The sequence below is a fragment of the Catharus ustulatus genome, chromosome 20 (assembly GCF_009819885.2).
Source record: "Catharus ustulatus isolate bCatUst1 chromosome 20, bCatUst1.pri.v2, whole genome shotgun sequence".
NCBI classification, from domain to species: Eukaryota; Metazoa; Chordata; class Aves; order Passeriformes; family Turdidae; genus Catharus; species Catharus ustulatus.
The window spans coordinates 11,813,824-11,832,744 of record NC_046240.1 but is presented as its reverse complement, the minus strand read 5'-3'; the positions used below and the strand labels follow the sequence as shown (position 1 = coordinate 11,832,744).

Below are 18,921 nucleotides of genomic sequence, written 5' to 3'. Positions count from 1 at the left end.
AAAAGTGTTTGGCTTAGCACGGCCCGCAGCTCCTGACGGGGCAGCAGTGCCTGGCAGCACCCGGGGCGGTCGGATTCCCTACGGGGACCCGATGAACAACTTGTTCCTGGCGGGACTGGCCAGGGCGCCGGGCGCGGTCCCTTGCCCAGAGCAAAGAGCAGCAGCCCCGAGCGGGCAGAGCCAGGGCGCGGCCGGGAGCCCGGAGCCTGCCCCCGCTCCAGGGCGTCACCGGCGGGCGCGGGAGCTGCCGGAGCGGCGGTGCCCGGGGGCTCCTCCCAGCGCTCTGCAGCAGCAATCGGGACCCTCGGCAGTACCGGGGCAGCGCAGGCACACCCGGGGACGGGATTTTCCCCTGCCACGGGCCTCTCGGCCGGGTCTCTGCACAGAACCCCATGCTCTGATCCAGAGCCTCAAGGGTCCTGCCCGGCCCGGGGGGCACGAGCAGCCCCCGCGGTGGTGCCTTCTCCGTGACCGCCCCGCGACCCCTGAGCTCCCCAGCCCATCTCCGTGACTGCGGAGCGAAGCGAAACGAGCCCGTCCTGAGCCGCAGCCGGGTCGGAGCCCAACGCCAGGGGACAGACAGACAGGGTCGGGGGGGCAGCGCTACCGCCGTGACCCCGAGCAGCTGCCGGAGCGGCCCCGAGCGCCGCACGGTGCCTGAGGGGAAGGTCGTTTACGAGAGGGAGGCACAAGGAGCGGGGGAACGGCCGGGACCGAACCGCGGCCGCACCGGGGCGGGCCGCACCGGGGCGGGCCGCGCCTCGCGCGCCGGGCTGCTCACGTGGGGCGCGCGGCCCAATCAGCATCCACCACGCGCTCGTGGTATCGCGCATGCGCGGTGCCGCCCGGCGGCGCTTCCCGAGTGCCACGTTCGAGGGCAGGGGCCGCGCGAGGCGGCGGCGCTGACCAATCGCGAGCGGCGCCGCGAGGAAAGGAGCCAATGGTGACTCGCGGGCGGGGAGCGCGATCGGCGGCCAACCCCAGGCGGCGGGGGAGGGGCGTGCCCGGAGCGCCAGCCAATGGAAGGGGCACAGTGGCCGGGGCAGCGGCGCCAGCCAATGACAGGCGGGCGGCGCAGCCAATAGCGCGCGGCAGCGGCCGGCGGGGGCGGGTCTATAAAAGGGAGGCGGCGCCGCGGCCGCGCGTCTGTCCTCGCTCGTCCCGAAGGCCGCCATCAGCCATGGCGGGGTTGCGCGCTCTGCTCCCGCTGCTCTGCTTGGCCCTGCTGCTGCCCGCCCGCGCCGCGGCGGAGGAGGAGGAGGATGGTGTCCTGGTGCTGCGCGCCAACTCCTTCGAGCAGGCACTGGCCGAGCACCGATACCTGCTCGTCGAGTTCTGTGAGCGCGGCGGGGCCGGGCCGGGCCGGGGGGATCGGGCAGGCGGGGACCGAGGGCGCGGCCGGGGAACGGAGGGGTCGGGCCGGGGAGAGGTGCTGAGGGACGGGCTTCCCCGGGCGGGTGCGGGGCTGGGCTGGGGCGCGGGGTGTGAGGGGGCCCCTGGCCCGCCCCTCCCCGGGGCTCCGTGAGCCCCGCGGGCCGCGGCCCGCCCGGGAGCGGGGTCGGGGGGGCCCGGCCGGCGCTGACGCCCCGTCCCGCAGACGCCCCGTGGTGCGGGCACTGCAAAGCGCTGGCGCCCGAGTATGCGAAGGCGGCGGCGAAGCTGAAGGCGGAGGGCTCGGAGATCCGGCTGGCCAAGGTGGACGCCACGGAGGAGTCGGAGCTGGCGCAGCAGTTCGGCGTGCGCGGGTATCCCACCATCAAGTTCTTCAAGAACGGCGACAAAACTGCGCCCAAGGAGTACACGGGTGAGGAGGGGCAGGACGGGGTCAGGACACGGGCAGACCGGGTCTGGATGTGTCGCCAGGGTGCAGAGGGCAGCAACGTGGCGTCGGGTCCCAGCATATGGCCCCGTGCTGGAGCTGTGCTGCTGTGCCTGGACAAGGTCCACTGTGACAACGACCTGGGCATGGTGCTGGGCTGATGGGGAGCAGGCCAGCCTGTAATGGCCTCCCTCTAGAGAGATCCCTAAGGTCAGCTGGAGTGGAGGAAGCTGGTTTTTTTGTAGGAAAGCAAAGTGACCTAAGCTTGGTTTCGAGCAGTGCACCCTGAAGTGCGAATGTGCTTGGGCCATTGGGTGAGGAGGCAAACACGGGGTGTGTGTGAGAGAGCTGCAAGGAGAGCCAAGACAGAATTTAGCTGAGCTAGGCCACACAGTGCTGGCAGCAGATTGTAACATTCAGAATAAAGATATTGGAAGGAAAAGGTGCAGTAATAACATACGTAATACCGAGGTCCTGGAGAAGTGCTGCATTACTGGTCAAAGTTTAAGGACGGGGGCAGGAGGTGAGAGAAGACTGGGTTCCTGGGAGCAACCTTGTACCTTGACTTATCAATTAGGGATTAGCTTAATTACGCTATGAGTGAAAGGGAAGGAGTTGCGTAAATGATATCTTGAGTCTTGCTGATCTCCTGACCAGCTGCTGAAAGGTCTTCTCTCTCAAAACTTGAGGATTTTGTGGTCTTGGACTTGGGGGAAAGTGACTCCTTGTTCTCTCACGGTGTAGCTGGCAGGGAAGCAGATGACATCGTGGGCTGGCTGAAGAAGCGCACGGGCCCGGCTGCTGCCACCCTGACTGATGTGGCTGCTGCGGAGGCACTGGTGGACTCCAGTGAAGTGGTGGTGATTGGTTTCTTCAAGGTAGAGTTTGTTTCCACTGGAGATGCTCTTGTGTGTGTCCAGGGTCTTGCCTGTTTCCTCCTGGCTGGGGAAGGTTCTGTGCCTGATGCAGGACTTGCTGTTTTGCCTTCCTTGATCTTCCAGTTCTTCGGGCTGAGCCCTGGGATGTGAATGCTTCAGGTGGTGTGGCCCCTCTGAGAATCTTTCTTTACTCTCCAGGATTTGACATCAGAGGCAGCAAAGGAGTTCCTGCTGGCAGCAGAAGCTGTGGATGATATTCCTTTTGGGATTTCCTCCAGTGCTGATGTCTTCACCAAGTACCAGATTAGCAAGGATGGTGTCATCCTCTTCAAGAAGGTACTGCCTGGTGCCAAGCCTGAGCATCACACTGGGCTCTGCTGTCTCTTCTTGAGTTAGTCAAGCTCCAACAGGGTCAGCAAAGGCCCCATGCTGTTTGTGTGGCCCTTTGTGGGGTGGGGGAGCCCCAGGGCCCCACAGGGTGCAGCTGTGTCAGTCTCCCAGCCCTGTGCTGCTCTCCCACAGCTGCTGGGCTTTGGGTGCAGGTTGTCCCTTCACTCACGTCCCTGTTCCCCAGCTCTCTGCAGTGCAGCAGTGGTCACACAACCTTGGACAGACCCAGGAGAACAGTAGATGAACTCTCTGGCTGCCATGCTGCTGTTTGGCTGTGTCTTAGCAGAGTTGCTTTTTGTTTCCCACTGCTGGCCTCTGCTGCTGTCGCTCCCTGCTGTTTCCAAGAGCTGCTCTCTCTCACTGCTGTGGGTTCTGCAGGGCAGGGATTCCAGAGAAGCTCCTAAGAGGATTTGCAGTTCTAGCTGGCTGGGCTGGGGCAGTAGATTACGTGCAGAGGGATCCTGACTACCTGCAGAATCATAAATGTACTAATAGAAGCATGAAAATCCTTATCAGTGGGATGAATTTCCAAGTTTGAGCAGAAAGATGATGTTCTTCAGGCTAGGTGGCTCCTCACCCAGAGCTGCTGTGAGGCAGGACCATGTGTTGTGGGTTCAGACTTACAAACCTGTAATTTCATCAATCATGACTCTGCCCAGCCTGACCTAACACAAGACTTTTTTGTTCACCTGTAATATTTTTTTTATTCTACTATACATCTGACACTGTAGGGTTGTTTATGGTGTTAGAAGCTTTAGACTTAAATTCTGAGTCAGAGCCCCTCAGTTCGATGTGCTGAGGGAATATCTGGCTAATGAGCTCAAAATGCAATAGCAAAATGGGGGGAGGGATGGGAGGAGTGTTTTATTCTTGTCTCATTTGGTAGTTGTGAGCTATTGCACGAGTACCTTTGTATGTCAGCTTTGTGTGCCCCACTGTGGGTAGGGCTGGGCAGAGTTCTGTGCCTGGCAGCCTTTGGTGTGTGTTGGGAACAGGAGTGACTGTGCTGTGCCAGGCTGGCGTGGGGCAGGAGTGCTCAGCTCTAGGGAAGAAGCAGCCTAGACCTGCCCAGCACTGGGGCTCCTCCCTGTTGCTGTGCGATGGCATGGCAGTGCCATGGCAGTTCTTGGATACATCTTTAAACCAAGGAGAAAAGGAGCACCCACAGTAATCAAACACCAGGGCAGCAGAATTTGATGTCTTATTTTGATTTTGGGCTTTGGCTCCACACCATTAGTTGGGTCTGAGCTGGGAGGGTTTGGCTCGTTGTTCTTCTCTTACTCCTCTTTGTGAGTTGTCCTGACTTGCACAGGCCCTTGCACAGCTGAGACAGTCTGCAAAACTCCTCAAAGTGTTTGCCAAGTTATTTTTCAATGCTAAGTGCTGTCTTTGGCTTTTCCACTGAGGCTGGTGTGCCTTCCCTTAACAGAAGGTTATCTGAGTCCCTTAACAGAAGGTTATCTGAGTTGTCAGCAACTCGAGTATGGCCTTGCCAGGGCAGTGCCCTTCTGCACATCCTGCCTCTAACCTGATGGGCCCTCTGCAGCTGTTCCTGCTTCAGGCTGCCAGAGGCTTCTGGGAATCCTGGTCAGGGATGACAAGGTGATGGCCCTGTAGAACAGGACCTGGCACTTGTGGTGTGATGTGCAACATGTGCTGTTGTCCCTAACAGAGACTGGAATGAACCCCCCAGAGCTGAGCAAGTCACTGTGTGCTGCAGGCTTTGCTGTCAGATGTTCCCTGCAGTGTCTGCTCTGACCATTGACTGCTGAGGCAGCTGCTCAGGGTCCTCCTTGGTGGCTTCACTGTGGTGCAGAGCAAGGCTCAGACAGCAAACATGGTTGTTAGTGCTGCTTGCCTCCTGGTAGGGGATGATTTAAAGCTTTGCTTGCAAGGAAGATGGATACCTTGGTCCAGATTTTATGTGAACATGTAATCTTGTGGAGTTGGAAGTCTGCTCTGAATAATACAGCTGAAATCCCAAGGGGCAGTGAGCAGTGTGAGGGCGTTGAGAGAATTGTGTGGGATGTGCGAGTGTTCTAATGAAAAATGTCTGTTCTTGCAGTTCGATGAAGGCCAGAACAACTTTGAAGGAGATCTCACAAAAGATAATCTGCTGAACTTCATCAAGTCTAATTCATTGCCTCTGGTCATAGAGTTCACTGAGCAGGTGGGTCCTTAGTACCTGACAAGGCCCTTCCTATGGCTCTGCAAGAATATAGCAAAGGTCTAGTTGTAGATTCCATGGTCATGTTTTATGGTGGAGCTGATGGGGGGTATGGAGGAGTGGGAAGGACACGGAATAAAGGAGGTGTGAGCTTGCTGTGCAGAGCAGGCTGCTGTGGGCTGGTCAGCATAGTGGAGTTAAACTGGTCTGGATACTGATTTGCTTCTTTTCCAAAAACAAAGTTTACTTTTTACTCCTCAGACTGCTCCTAAAATATTTGGAGGAGAGATCAAGACTCATATTCTGCTTTTCCTACCAAAAAGTGTGTCTGACTATCAAGGGAAGCTGGACAACTTCAAGAGTGCTGCTGGGAACTTCAAAGGGAAGGTGAGATTGATTTCTTGCATCATGAGCTAAGAAACCACCCATCTCCTGCAGAGGAGTGTAGCACTGTCTTTATCCATGGAGCAGCTATGGAGGGGACTTTAAGCCAGCTCTCTCTCCTGGAACAGGAGAGGAAAAGAGCCAGTTCAGCTACACTTGGTGTGAGTGTGTGTGTGAAGTGTCAATAGCCACAAGGTACTCATGTTCACCTCCTGCCTTTCACTTTTTTCTTCCCAAGATCCTGTTCATCTTCATAGACAGTGACCACAGTGACAACCAGAGGATTTTGGAGTTCTTTGGCCTGAAAAAGGAAGAGTGCCCAGCTGTACGTCTCATCACCCTGGAGGAAGAAATGACCAAATACAAACCTGAATCTGATGAGCTCACAGCAGACAAGATCAAAGAGTTCTGTGACAAGTTCCTGGCAGGCAAGATCAAGGTATGTGGATAAACAGTACTGGTGGTGGATGAGGTGGCTGAGAGGGAACAGAAATGCTTCCTGTGAGGGGCTGGAGAGCCAGCTGGAGAAGCCCCTCCATTTTCTACATGGAATATCCCATGGGCTTTGTGATTGGGAGTGAAAGGCAAAGCTGCTGGGGCCTGGAGGCTGTAGGAGAGCGAGCCAAGTAGAGGGACTTGTGCATGGCCAAGCAGTTGTGCTCTCCTTGTGGACTGCACTGTTTATCCAGGGGCTCTTTCTGCCAGCAGTCTGCAGAAGGTGTGAATTGTGTGGCACAGGGAAAGGAGTTGGCAGCTCCCATCTCCTGGAGGGGCCATGTGTGGCTGACCCAGCAGTGGGGGTGCAGCAGAGCCCAGTCCTCTGGGAATGGGGCTGTCAGCAGTGCTGCTTCCCTCCTGCAGAGCTCTGTTGCAATTCCCTCTGCACAGCAGCACCTGCTATTCCTGCTGGGTCAGGGTGGGAAGGAGACTGTTGGAGAAGAGGAAGTGACTAATCTTGTTGCTTACAGCCTGTGACTGAGGCACCAGTGGGGTGGTGAAACCTGGGTTTTCCAGGATAAGTAATTGCATTTTCATTCCAAGCAGCTATGTAGCAAACAGTTTGTCTGAATTTCACTTTTTATTCCAGCCCCACCTAATGAGTCAGGATCTTCCTGAAGACTGGGACAAGCAGCCTGTCAAAGTTCTGGTTGGGAAGAACTTTGAAGAAGTTGCTTTTGATGAGAATAAGAATGTATTTGTGGAGTTCTGTGAGTATCTTTCTACAGCTGATTCCATGTAACTGGTGTGAAAGGATTGCCAAAACGCTGTGTGACCAGGATAAGGGGAAGAGCAAAGCCTTTTGCAGTCTGGGCCTCAAAAGCAGTGCCTTGGTTGCAAAGTGAGAACTGTCTGGTTGGGGAGGAGTGGTACCTGGTTAGATTGTTGGTGCAGCTCTGTCTCTGTAATTAACAGATGCCCCATGGTGTGGTCACTGCAAGCAGCTGGCCCCAATCTGGGACAAGCTGGGAGAAACCTACAGGGACCACGAGAACATCGTCATTGCCAAGATGGATGCGACGGCCAATGAAGTGGAGGCAGTGAAAATCCACAGCTTCCCCACGCTCAAGTTCTTCCCTGCAGGCCCTGGCAGAAATGTAAGCAGGCAGCCAGGGAGCACGGGAATGCTCAGCTGCTTGCTCGAGTTGTTTCGGACAAGACCTTTGGGAGGGATCTGCATTCTGTTGGGATGGAACACAGCAAGTCTACAGGACACCCAAGACCCTTTGTGGGGTCTGGGCTGTAGGAAAGAGTTTGGGGGGAAGTGGGAATGGGGAAAAGAGGGAGCTAAGAGGACAGTGTGCTCATCTGCAGGCTATTCTTTCCTCGCAGTGATCTCTGAAGTCTAGTGGCTGAGCTGTTTTCCTTCGTCTCATATGGGTGAAGGTGAATTTTTAAATTCCCTTTTGCTTGGCATGTTCACTGTTGCTCAGAAAGAGAATTCTCCTGTCCAGGGGTGTGGGTCTGTAGTGCCCATAACCAGCATCTTCATGTTTTCCCTGTGTAGGTAATTGACTATAATGGAGAGAGGACACTAGAAGGCTTCAAAAAATTCCTGGAGAGCGGTGGTCAGGATGGAGCAGCAGCTGATGATGTGAGTAATGCAGATGGAGTACTCTGGGCCTTTGGGAACAGGGAGAGTGTGGGTCAGATCTGGTTCTGTGCCTGAATCCTCAGTCCTGTATAAGATCCTGTGTTGTTGATCAGGAGAGCATATTGTTGGTGAACAAACTGCCCACATGAGTGTGATCTGTTCAGAGGCAGCCTGGCTGCTTTGGGCCTGCAGTGCCCTTTTCTGGAGAGCACCCTGTGTGTATAAAGTAGCAGTGCTGTGGCTGTGCACTGCTGGGACCCTCAGCCCCTGGGCTGGGCTGTGTGATCAGTGCCACGTCCTTGTGTATCTGTTTGGAAGCTCTCACCTGCTGGGGAGGGGAGGGTGTGTGGGGGCTGTTACAGGTGTGCAGGAACAGGGGTTCCTAATCCTGAATATGCTGAATCTGGAGCTCTTGATAGAAGCCTCTGGATGTTTTGTTAGCGTGGCAGCAGAGAGCAGTGACCAGAGGGCTGCGGCTCGGTGCTTGGTTCTGGATCTGCTTCATGTGCCAGAAACAAGGAGATCTATAACCTCCACAGGATCTGGAGGACCTGGAGACAGATGAAGAAACAGAACTTGAGGAAGGTGATGAGGATGACCAGAAACTCCAAAAGGATGAATTGTAAAAAGAAGACTGATCTACATCACCCAAAAAATCAGACACTAAATTGGCTGCTGTGATGCAGCCCAGTGAGTCAGAAACCCATTAAGATTTAAAGCAGAAGGTAAATGACTGGAAATCCAGGGATTGGCTTCTAAAGTAACACTTTACCCTCACTTGTCTGCACACTTACCTTTTCTTTCTTTTGGCTTTTGAAAAGGGAACTGTCACTAGGGAGCCAGCCCAGCCAGCTGGGCTCTTTTTTCTATTGTGATGTACTTTTTTGTACACAGCTTTTGTCTGGAGAACTCTGTTCTTCTGGGCAGCAGGAGGTTGTGCGATGGCACCAGGAGTTCAGTGGCCTGACAACCTGGAGCCTTGCCACTAACATCTTCCAAGACAGCTTTTTTTCTCTTTTTCTTTTAAAACTGAAGCCCCTAATTGATTTCTGCAGCTGGCAGGGTCCCCTTCCCTGGGGCTGGCCTTCAATCTGTGTAGGGGCAGAGGGCTGATGGCTTCCTGGGGAAAGGTGTATGCTAGCCAGACATTTCCTTTCCCTTCTCCTCTAAGACACTTGGAGATGATTATTCCAAACTCCTGGAGGGATGGAATACTATGCACTGGCTGTGGCAGGCTCTGAGGGTGGAGGTGGCTGCTGGCTCATCAGCTCTGTTGACATCCTTTTGATCAAAGAACAGTTGCAATCCCTTTCCATGAATTATTTTGAGTGGGTTGACCCGGCAGGTGGGTGGTGGGGAGGGCCTGATAAACAGATCAAACAGGACATTTGCAATTAATGGGGTTTGGGAATGTGACTGAGGGAGTGCCTCACAGGCCTGAGCTGCATCAGGCTGGTTCTTAGCATTCTGCTACAATAACATTGGTACTGAATTTGATGGCCAAATAAAGTTGAGATTTTAATACTATTATGTGTCTTTGTTTTTATCAGACTGTAGAATATTTGAACCTACCCTGGAAGGGGAGATCAGAGTTGTAGGGTGATTCTCAACAGACTCTGCTGCAATGGGGTGTGTGTCACTTTCTCTATGTAATTTGTAAAGCAGAAAAACATCCCAGTGCTCGTGTCCTGTCCTCATTCCCTGGGCTTGTGCAGGTGCTCTGTTGGGAGCGAGCAGGCCGTGGTTTGGCTCTGAAAGCGCACAGCCCCCTGGCCAGCTGGCCGGGCTGAGGGGACATTGCTCTGGAGCAGTGAGCCAGGGCTGCTGTGGCTCTGCTAGTCAGGCTCACATGACCCTGTGAGCCACGCTGCTATTTCCAAACCTGCTGCTTGCTGCTTGAGGTATTTTGGTTAGAAAATATGCTATAAATGTCACAGGGAGGGCATGGCGAGGCTGGAGGACAACTGGGGGCACCTCTGTGCCTCTCAAGGAATGGGATGTGTGCTGGAGCAGTGGCTTAGGGGTGTTGGACAACACTTGTGTCTGTCTCCAGCTCCAGCCCTCTGCTGTGCCCTGGGAGCTGAGCCCTGATGTGTTCCCAAGCTTTGGGCACAGCAGCACCAGGGCTGGGGCTGAGCAGGCACCACTGACCAAGGGATGAGGAAGGGTGGGTGTGTGTGAGACCTGTACCTGCAGTTACACGGAGGAGAATCTTTGAGGACACCCCACATGACTGAAGGTGGGCACTGCCACTCCTGCACTTCAACAAACCCAGCAGTGCTGGTGGCCTGGCCTGGCTGGTGACAGCTGCTTTGTCTTTGGGGCTGGGAGGAAGGGAATCTCACTAGTAAAGTTCCACTGAAAGATGCTGTTTAGGATTTGACTCAGATAGGTCCATTTCGTACAGCCAGTTGAACTGTGACTAAGTCTGGGCTTTGCAGAGGTTCTCTGTTCCTGGGCAGAGCCCCACGGTGCTCAGCTCAGAGGAGGTGCCTCTCCTCGCCCCAGGTTCCCTGTGGTGGAGCAGGAGCTTAGTACCCATCTGATGTACGTGCCTAATTGCAGTTCCAAGAAAGCAGGCTGGAAGTGTTCTGTCCCCAGCGCTGAGCTTGGATGCTCTGTGCACGAGCAGATGGTTACATGGCCAAGAGATCAATGCATTTGCCAGCAGATAAACAAGTGGAGGAGTTTTGAGGTGTGTGGCTGATTGTGCTGCTGGGATCAGTGCAAGGGTCTGCAAGGAGGGGCAGAGTGAAATCCCGGGCTCCTAAAGCAGCACATGGACTTTTTTTCTGACACACCCACCTGCACAATCCCCATCAGCATGACAGAGCACAGAACATTTAAGTGTCTGACATGCCCAAACTTGGATGGGAGAAAACACTGGTTAATTAAACCCTTGATGGACCTGAATGATTCCTCTGTGGCAGATGGTTCTGTTCTGGGCCATGGCTGTAGCTGGAGAGGTCAGAGGCAGGAGCTGTCTGGTGGTGGTGCTGTTCTGCTGTTCCTCTGAGGCTGCTCAGGGTCGCCTGCCCTCAGCAGCAGCTATGTCCCTGTCTCAAGTAGGACAAGGCACCACAAGGACCACCAGTGCAGGCTTCTGGTTCTGCAGCTGTCTCAGGATCACCAGCAGCACCTCTGTCCTCACAAGGGCACGGGGGACATCTGACACTCAGGCTGTGCTTCCATGCTGGGCAGCACAGCTCTTCTGCTCCTTTCACGTTGTCCCCTGCAGCTACAGGAGGGTGACAGCTCTGGTACATCCACACTGCACTGCCCAGCTGGGACACGAAGGCCCAGTTCCCTGTGTTGCTGTGCCCCTTTCCCCAGAAGGGTTTGATGTTGGGAAATTGCTTCCAGGCTTCCCTGAAGGGCTACCCATGCAGGAGTAGATTTGACCCTTGGATGGGCACATCAACAGGTGGATGGTAAGATGAGCCACTAACTTCTGCCCAAAAGTGGGAGGCTGCAAGCCTGGGCGGCTCGATTACGAAGCATCATGGCAAATAGCATGAGCTGCACGTCCCCAAAATAGCCCAGAGGAGCCTTTAAAACGTGGTGCTCCCAGAGAATGATCAGTCCTGGGCCAAGGGCCCCTAGGTGAGCTGCAAGAGCAAGGTGGCAGCTGCTGCGTGTGACCTGGGGAGTGCAGGAGAGCACAGCACGGTGGCTGCCACTTCCCAGCGCCGAGGGGACACGGACACGGGCAGAGGCACGGCCGGAGCGCAGCAGCGTGGGGCCAGCACAGATCTGCAGCAAGGAGGGCCCTGACAGGCAGAAGAGGACGGCAGCGCAGTGAGGGGCCCGGCCGAGCGCTGGCCAGCCCCCCATGCCGCTGTGCCTGAAGGCTCCGCTCAGCATGAGGGACTATTGCCCCTTGGTGCCGCGGTACGGCCGCTACGCGCCGCGCCTCAGGGCCCAGCGCACCGTGCGCTTCCCCAACGACGTGGTCTTTCAGGACCACATCAAGCAGGGGGACCTGGAGCAGGTGGGCAGGTTCATACGAGCCAGGAAGGTGACACTGGACACCATCTACCCTTCTGGTGAGTGCTGATGGTCGGCAGAGCTGGGGGAGAGCAGTGGCACAGCTTGGTGGGGCTGTGAGGGACCTTCAGCAGGACTGGAGCAAGCCAGGCTCCTCCCTGGCAAGGAGCAGTGCCCAGCAGGGCCCAAGAGCCCCAGGCCAGGGCACCAACATCTCCCTTCAACAGTCAGCACAGCTGTGGAAAGGGGCAGCGTGGCCTCTGGGTCCCTGTAAGGCACAATCAAACACCCACAGTGTGGTGGGACCTCAAAGAGTGGAGGCAAGCACAGGTCGGTCTGTGAGCTCTGGGCAGGACCCTGGAGCTCCTGCCTTCTCCCCAGACTGGGGGATCTACATTTGCTCCTGTGCCTGTTCCTCACAGGCACTGCTCCCTCTTCTGGGGACTCATGGGGAAAACTGTGTGTTCTTTTTGCACAGCCTCACCAGCAACTCTTTATAGAATGCCTTGACCTGTACAGGCCGATGGAGAGCCCGGACTTGTCCAGTTCTTGTGCTTGGGTTCAGCTTCTGCTCTCACAAGGCCATGGAGACAGAGGCTCAAATGACCACCGGCTTCTTTCTGTCCATACTGATTCTTTGTTAGTAACAAGCTTCTGAAAATCATGCAAAGCAGGACAGCAGAGACTCTTCTCCGTGTGAGTCCTGTCCAGGACTCAGAGCAGCCGCTTTAAGGGGCAGTTCCTCCTCCCTCCCTCTGTCCTGCCTAGCTGGGGCAATGGGTGCTGCACCATCCCAGACAGGGAATTTATGCTGCAGAAGGGTACCATGAACCCACAGCAGCTCCTCTGGCTTTCTCAGTGTTAGTTTCTTCACCCACAGCACTCTCCCTGAGAAGGAGAGCTCCTGCACCCCTTTTCTGAGCAGAGCACAGCTTGTGAGTTCAGCACGAAGAGCCCTTCCCTAGGCCAGGGCTAATACCTGCTGTCCCTTCAGGCATGGCAGCCCTCCACGAAGCCGTGCTGACGGGAAACCTGGACTGTGTCAAGCTCCTGGTGAAATACGGCGCTGACATCCACCAGAGAGACGAGAACGGATGGACGCCCCTGCACATGGCCTGCAGCGACGGCTACGCTGACATAGCGAGGTACGGGCTGCGAGGGGCGGCAGAGCCGAGAGCCCACAGCACCGGCGGGAGCAGGGTCGGTGCGGCCCTTGGCGGCTCCGCTCCCCGCGCCGCTCCCGGGGCCGCTGGGGCCTGTCCCTCCCGGTGAGGGAGGTGCGGGCCCGGCCCGGCCCGGGGCTCAGCTCCGCGTCCTGCAGGTACCTCCTGTCCCTTGGGGCCAGCCTGGAGGCCACCACTGATGACGGCGAGAAGCCCTCGGACCTCATCGACCCCGAATACGAGGACCTTGTGCAGCTCTTCGGAGCCGCCGCGCTGCGCTGACCGGGCACGGCGAAAAGCGGCCCCGAGAGCCTCGGGGCCGGGCCGGGGGGCTGTGCCTTCCCGAGGGCCGGGGCTGCGCCCGGGCTGGGCCCGGGCAGCGGCGCTCGGTGCTGCGAATCGGGAATCACTTTGTACTTTTCCAATAAAGCATCTCGGTTACCGCCTCCGGTTAGCGCCGCGCCGGGGGGCGGGGCCTGCGCGGAAGGGGGCGGGGCCTGCGCGGGAGGGGGCGGAACCGGCGCTGCGCACAGCGCCTGCGCCAAGGGCTGCGAACGCCGGGGGCGGGGCCGCGCCTGCGCGCTGCGGCGCTTCCGTCGGTGCCGCTCGCGCAGGCGGGAGGGCCCGGGTGAGGGGCGCGCGTTGCCCGGCGACGGGCGGGGGCGCCGCGCGGCCTATCCCGGCCTCGCGCCTCGCCTTCCTCCCGAGCCCCGCCGAGCCGCTTCCGGCCCCGCCGAGCGCCGCTGCCGCCATGGCCAGGTGAGCCCCGCCCGGCCCCGGGCCCAGCGCGGCCCCGGGCCCGGCTCAGCTCCTCCCCGCGCTCCGCTTGCAGCTCCCCCGTGTCCCGGGTGGTGTACAACGGAAAGCGGAGCGGCGGCCCGCGCTCCCCCGGCGCTGGCAGCGAGATCTTCACGCCGGCCCACGAGGAGAACGTGCGCTTCATCTACGAGGGTGAGCGGGGCGGTGGCCGCTGGGCGGGGGGCGCGGGGCTCGGGCGGCCGAGGCGAGCGGCCCCTGCCCCTGTTGCTGTCTCTGTCCCCGCAGCCTGGCAGTGCGTGGAGCGCGACCTGCGCAGCCAGATGGGCTCCGAGCGCGGCCTGGTCGAGGAGTACGTGGAGAAGATGCCGAACCCCAGCCTGAAAGGTGCGGGGGACAGCCGGCTGTGCCGGCCCGGGGGTTGCGCGTGCCGGGCGGGGGCTGTGCTGCTTCTACCCCCAAAGTCTCCCCTGTCTCCCTTGCAGCGTTCAAACCCGTCGACCTGGGTGATCTGAAGAGGAGGAACACACAGGATACAAAGAAGTCCTAAAGCGGGTCCTCCTTGCGGGTCGGCTGCTCTCCTGAGGTCCTCAAGCAGATTTAATTTGAGATTTTGTGTTGATTTCCTCCTCTGATCTGTCCTCCTAAAAGCTCGCGGGAGAGCCAGTCAGCTTTGGGGCTGGTTCTGAAGCTGCCTGAGGTCGAGGATGCTCAGGGCCTCACTGAGACTGCCCAGAGCCTTTTGCAAAGGATTCCAGTCCCCCGCTCATAGCTTTCTCTGGCCTCAAACTGTCCTTCCCCACTTCATGCTGAGTAACCCGATCTCCTGTTCCCCTCCTGTCGCTGCCCTCTGTGCTAGGCTGGGCAGGGCCGAGGCAGACGCGCTGTTGGATCAGGCAGCACGGGGACTCTCTTTCCCCTGTGCGCTGAAGCTCCACAGCTGCTGAGGCTGGCCAAGGGCAGGAGGCACAATCGAGTCTGTTCCTGTGCCTCCAGACACTGGGGCAGCCCCTGTCCAGCCCCACCGTGCAGCTGAGGGCTGGGCAGACCAGAGCCAGGTCCATCCCAGTCCCACTGTGGCCGCGAGTTGCTGTCTGGGCTGCTTGCTGCCAGAGCATGTGGGCCACATCTGAGGCCACATCTTCTACCTGCTTAGATCAGGCCTGGTCCCTGTGGTGCTGGAGGGGAGGCTGTTCCTCTCCCTGCGGATGGAGAGGTGGAGTGTCAGCACCAGCGCCAGGCTCCTGAGAGGTGCTCAGAGGGACCTGGGCCACCTGCAGCCCCACAGGAGGCAGTGGCCCGGGGGACAGCTGTGGGGCTGCACGGAGCAAGGCTCAGGAGCTCCTTGCCCTGGCAACGCTGCAGTTTTGTACTAACACTATTTTCCAGATATGCACCCTTGGAGGAGACCTGGCCCCTCAGCTCACCCTGGGTGGCCGTGGCTGGTAGAACCATGCCGGGGGCGCTTCCTTAAGCCACCTGCTCCTGGCACTGCATGGATGGTTCCTTTGTCCTTGCCTGAGCCAGAGAGAGTGACTGTGTCAACTTCACCCACCTGAGCTGCTGGCTGCTCCGTGGGCAGGTGTGGCAGCCCCCTGCCCGCCTGTGCTCCGAGCTGGCGGGGATGAGGCTGCCAGGCCTGCCCAGTACCAGTAGCTGTGGGGAGGGCTGCAGGGACTTGGAGCTGCCAATACCTTTCCTTCGTTGAGTCCTTGAGTTGTACTGTACCCTTTCCTTTCTGTGGTATGTCACTTGAGGAGTGTTGTAAATAAACGCTGGTGTCCTTTTGGGGCTGCCTTGGTGTGGTGCTGCAGCGTGGCCGAGCTCTGGGGCATGGACAAGGGGCAGAGAGCAGGAGCTGTGTTTATTTTTCGCAAAGGGGCCTTGGCCTTGCACTTGCTGGGGCCGTTGGTTTCCCTGCGGGCAGGTGCAGTGCGGTGGTGGCACGGTGCCCTTGGGCTCAGGCAGCGCTCCGGGCAGCCAGCACCCCAGTAGCTGTCACTGCACCCAGGATTTAAATGTTGAGACTATTAATACCCTCATATCCTCTTCCCTCTCCTGCTTTAATGGCATTTAGGCTATACTTAGCATTGCTAGAATTTCTGCTTGAGTGCATCTTGACACTTGCCACGACACTGTTTACCTCCCATCACCAAAACATTCCTGCTGCTTGATGCTGGCACAGCAAGAAGGGAGCTCAGCCCCTATTGCCTCCCGAGCCACCGCAGGCCCTGCATCCCTGCAGCTGCAGGCAGCAGGGGACAGGCAGCTGTGGGCAGTGGGGGGAGAGGGAGTGGTGGTTGCCACTGTCACAGTCCCTCTCCTTTGACTCTTCTGGCAGGACGGGCCCTGTGGTGCATTCAGGGTGCCTGACAGGCCTGGCAGCGGGGCTGTCCCGGCTTGAAGCCTTTAGCATGTCCAGAGCCGTGTCCTGTGCCCGGGCAGGCTGCTGTGCAGCTGACATGAAGCCCAGCACTGTCCCCCTCTCTGGGCACCCACCTGAGGCTGTCCCAGGTCTGCAGGGCGCTCACATGAGGGCCCTGTTGCAGCCCCACTGGCCTCGGCTTTGTTTTCCTCTCTGCTTGAACACAGTAAAGCCAGAGGCAAATCAGCTGCCCAAGCTCTAATGAAATGTACAAAATACATTCTATAAGCAGGTGATTTTTATAAAGACTGATGCCAAATTGCAGGGCAAGGATGGTGAAGCAGTAAGGGGAGGTGGTGGGTGTTAGAGTTGTGAAGAGTGAGGCCACAGGCCAGAAAAATCAGGCTGTTTACCTATAAAAATCGGCCTCATCAGGGTTTATTTCCCTGTGCCTTGGACACAGTGCTCTTCATTAGATTAAAGGGTGGGAGGAGGAGAGGAACGTGTTTGTCATCAAATTAGGTGGTGGGAAGAGGCCTGGCAGCAGGCAGAATCGACTTAGGAGACCAATTTGTGGTGCTCAATTCCCTTGATAAAGTGGGAATTTTCCTGCGAGGCGCCGCGCCTGGGGGTGCCTGGCTGTGCTGGGGTGGGCACTGCCCGCGGTGCCCGGCGGTGTCAGGAAGGCACTGCCCGGGGCACACGGCCCGGACCACCAGTGGGGAGTGAGGAGCTGCTTCAGCCCCGTTCCACGCCTTGGGACGGGCACCTCGGCTGCACTGTGCTCTCTGCAGAGCAGTCTCTGCTTGGGGCAGTGAGGTACTGCCATGGGCTGCCTGGAAACACAGTGGGTGCTCCATCCCTGGAAACACCCAGCGCCAGGCTGGACGGGGCTCTGCGCAGCCCGGCCTGGTGCAGGTGTCCCTGCTCCCTGCGGGGGCTGAGCCGGGGCACATTTAAAGGTCCCTTCCCACCCAAACCATCCTGCAGGTCTGGCCGGGCTGCTGGCAGCGCCTTCACCCCACTGGGTACGGAAACGAGCGGCTCCCATCGGGCAGCTGAAGGCGGCGCCTGCCTGTGTGTGCATGTACACGTGTGTACACGTGTGTGTGTGTGTGTGTGTGCGCACACGTATGTGTGTGTGCGCACATGTGTGTATGTGTGTGGGTACACGTGTGTGTGTGTGTGTGTGTACACGTATGTGTGTACGTGTATGTGCAGCTCTGTGTGTGTGTGCACATGTGCATGTGTGTGAAGTATCCGTACACGTGTTTGCATGTGTGTATGTGCACATGTGCAAGTGTGCATGCAGCAGTGTGCGTGTGTGTGGTGTACACGCGTGCACACGTGTGCAGGCTGTGCTGCCTGAGCTGTTCCTCACGGTGGAGGTGCCCCCAGGTTCTGGCAGGATGGACACAGGTGACAGCAGTGCCAGGCCGAGGCAGGCAGGGGTGCGGTTCCAGCAGCCCTGCAGGGATGGGAAAGGGCGGTGCTGCAGTCCCGCAGGAGCTGTGTCCTTGGGCCGGGGCCAGCCCCACTTCCAGGGCGGTCCCAGGAGCCGTGTTTGCCTCCTGACCCCGCCGTCCTGGGGGGCTGCAGGTACCGTGGTTATCGGGGAGCTGCTGGCCAGAGGACGTGGCTTGTGGGAACAGGAGATGACCAGGGCACAGGGCTGCGTACTCAGCCCTGCAGCACGGGCAGTGCTCGGCTCTGGGACACACCTGGCTGGCACGTGTGCTGTGGGACATGCCCTGGTGCGGGCAGACATCGTGTGCTTGAACAGGGCTCCTGGACAGCGGCAGACACCATCCCTCCCTGGGGCTGTGGGGTGACAGGGGCTGTGGAACATGAGGCAGTGCTGGGGGCTGCCCCTCAGCACCAGGGGACACAGGACATTTCCACAGGACACCCATGGGCTGGAGCTGGTTTGAGGTCCCTGAAAGGTCCCCATCATTGTGCAGCACACATCACACAGGGCCACCCTTGCTGGGCAAGGTCTGGGGGCCAGCCTGGCCCCTCTGGGCTTGGGGGTCCGCAGTGGGGTGTTGCCACAGCAATGCTGGAGCAACAGGCACAGGGCATGACCATATTTACCTTCCCAGAAACTGCTTCGTGCTCCAGCAATTTGCCTCAATTAGGCTTGTTACCGCGTCAGGAAGGCCGCAGTGACGCAGCGGCTGCAGGGCCGCTGGCTCCGCGGGGGCTGCTGGGCCGCACCGGCACCATGGCTGTGAGCAGGGCAATCCCTGTCCCTCCCTGATCCTGTCTCCATCCCGGCACTTGGGGGGCTGGGAGGACCCCCAGCCCTGTGCTCCCCTCCCTTCACCCGTTCTGCCACAGTCCTCGTGTCCTCACACCCCATGGTGCTGCTGCTGCTGCCCCACAGCCCGAGCCCTGCAGTCCAGACCCTCTGTCCATTCCCCTGTCCCTGCTGCTCCCATCCCTGCTGCTCCCATCCCTGCTGCTCCCATCCCTGCTGCCAGCGCTGCCCTGGCTCTTGGGCGCCGGGTCCTGCTCGGCACGGGCAGACAGCAAGTTGTCGAGTAAACAGAGGAAAATTACTGTGTGCTGGGCTGGGCTCTGCTTGTGGAGCCAAGCTGTGCACGGCCTGGGCCATTGCCGTGCCACGCCAGCCCCGCTGGTGGCTCGCTGTGGTCTGGGACCCCAGACAGCGCGGCTCCGGCGGCTGGCGTGGGTGTCAGGGCCGTGGCCACGCGCTGCAGCTGGTGCTGCGACAGGGGGGCACTCACCGAGGGGACAGATGCCCACCCAGTGTTTGCTGCATGGGACTGCCAGGGCACAGCTCCAGCTCTCACCCCTGCTCAGCACATCCCCTGCACCGGGCTCTGCACAGGACCTGGACAGCTGGGGACTGTCACCCACTGGGGCCATGTGGGGCAGAGCGGTGGGTGACAGGCAG

General features: G+C 58.5%; 3 protein-coding genes across 3 annotated transcripts; all 3 read left to right on the top strand.

The window, feature by feature from the left end:
- Positions 1-1,123: 1,123 nt before the first annotated feature.
- On the top strand, positions 1,124-9,257 carry P4HB (prolyl 4-hydroxylase subunit beta). Its single transcript, XM_033076944.1, has 11 exons — positions 1,124-1,337; positions 1,598-1,804; positions 2,564-2,697; positions 2,896-3,033; positions 5,153-5,257; positions 5,516-5,641; positions 5,877-6,077; positions 6,726-6,846; positions 7,052-7,233; positions 7,644-7,730; positions 8,270-9,257. The coding sequence occupies exons 1-11, from the start codon at positions 1,181-1,183 to the stop codon at positions 8,354-8,356; spliced, it is 1,545 nt and encodes a 514-aa protein (XP_032932835.1). The 5' UTR covers positions 1,124-1,180; the 3' UTR covers positions 8,357-9,257.
- A 2,305-nt stretch (positions 9,258-11,562) lies between these two features.
- PPP1R27 (protein phosphatase 1 regulatory subunit 27) lies at positions 11,563-13,219 on the top strand. Its single transcript, XM_033076898.1, has 3 exons — positions 11,563-11,776; positions 12,712-12,862; positions 13,039-13,219. The coding sequence occupies exons 1-3, from the start codon at positions 11,563-11,565 to the stop codon at positions 13,160-13,162; spliced, it is 489 nt and encodes a 162-aa protein (XP_032932789.1). The 3' UTR covers positions 13,163-13,219.
- A 346-nt stretch (positions 13,220-13,565) lies between these two features.
- Positions 13,566-15,424, top strand: MCRIP1 (MAPK regulated corepressor interacting protein 1). Its single transcript, XM_033076726.2, has 4 exons — positions 13,566-13,639; positions 13,713-13,831; positions 13,925-14,023; positions 14,122-15,424. The coding sequence occupies exons 1-4, from the start codon at positions 13,632-13,634 to the stop codon at positions 14,184-14,186; spliced, it is 291 nt and encodes a 96-aa protein (XP_032932617.1). The 5' UTR covers positions 13,566-13,631; the 3' UTR covers positions 14,187-15,424.
- The last annotated feature ends 3,497 nt before the right edge of the window (positions 15,425-18,921 follow it).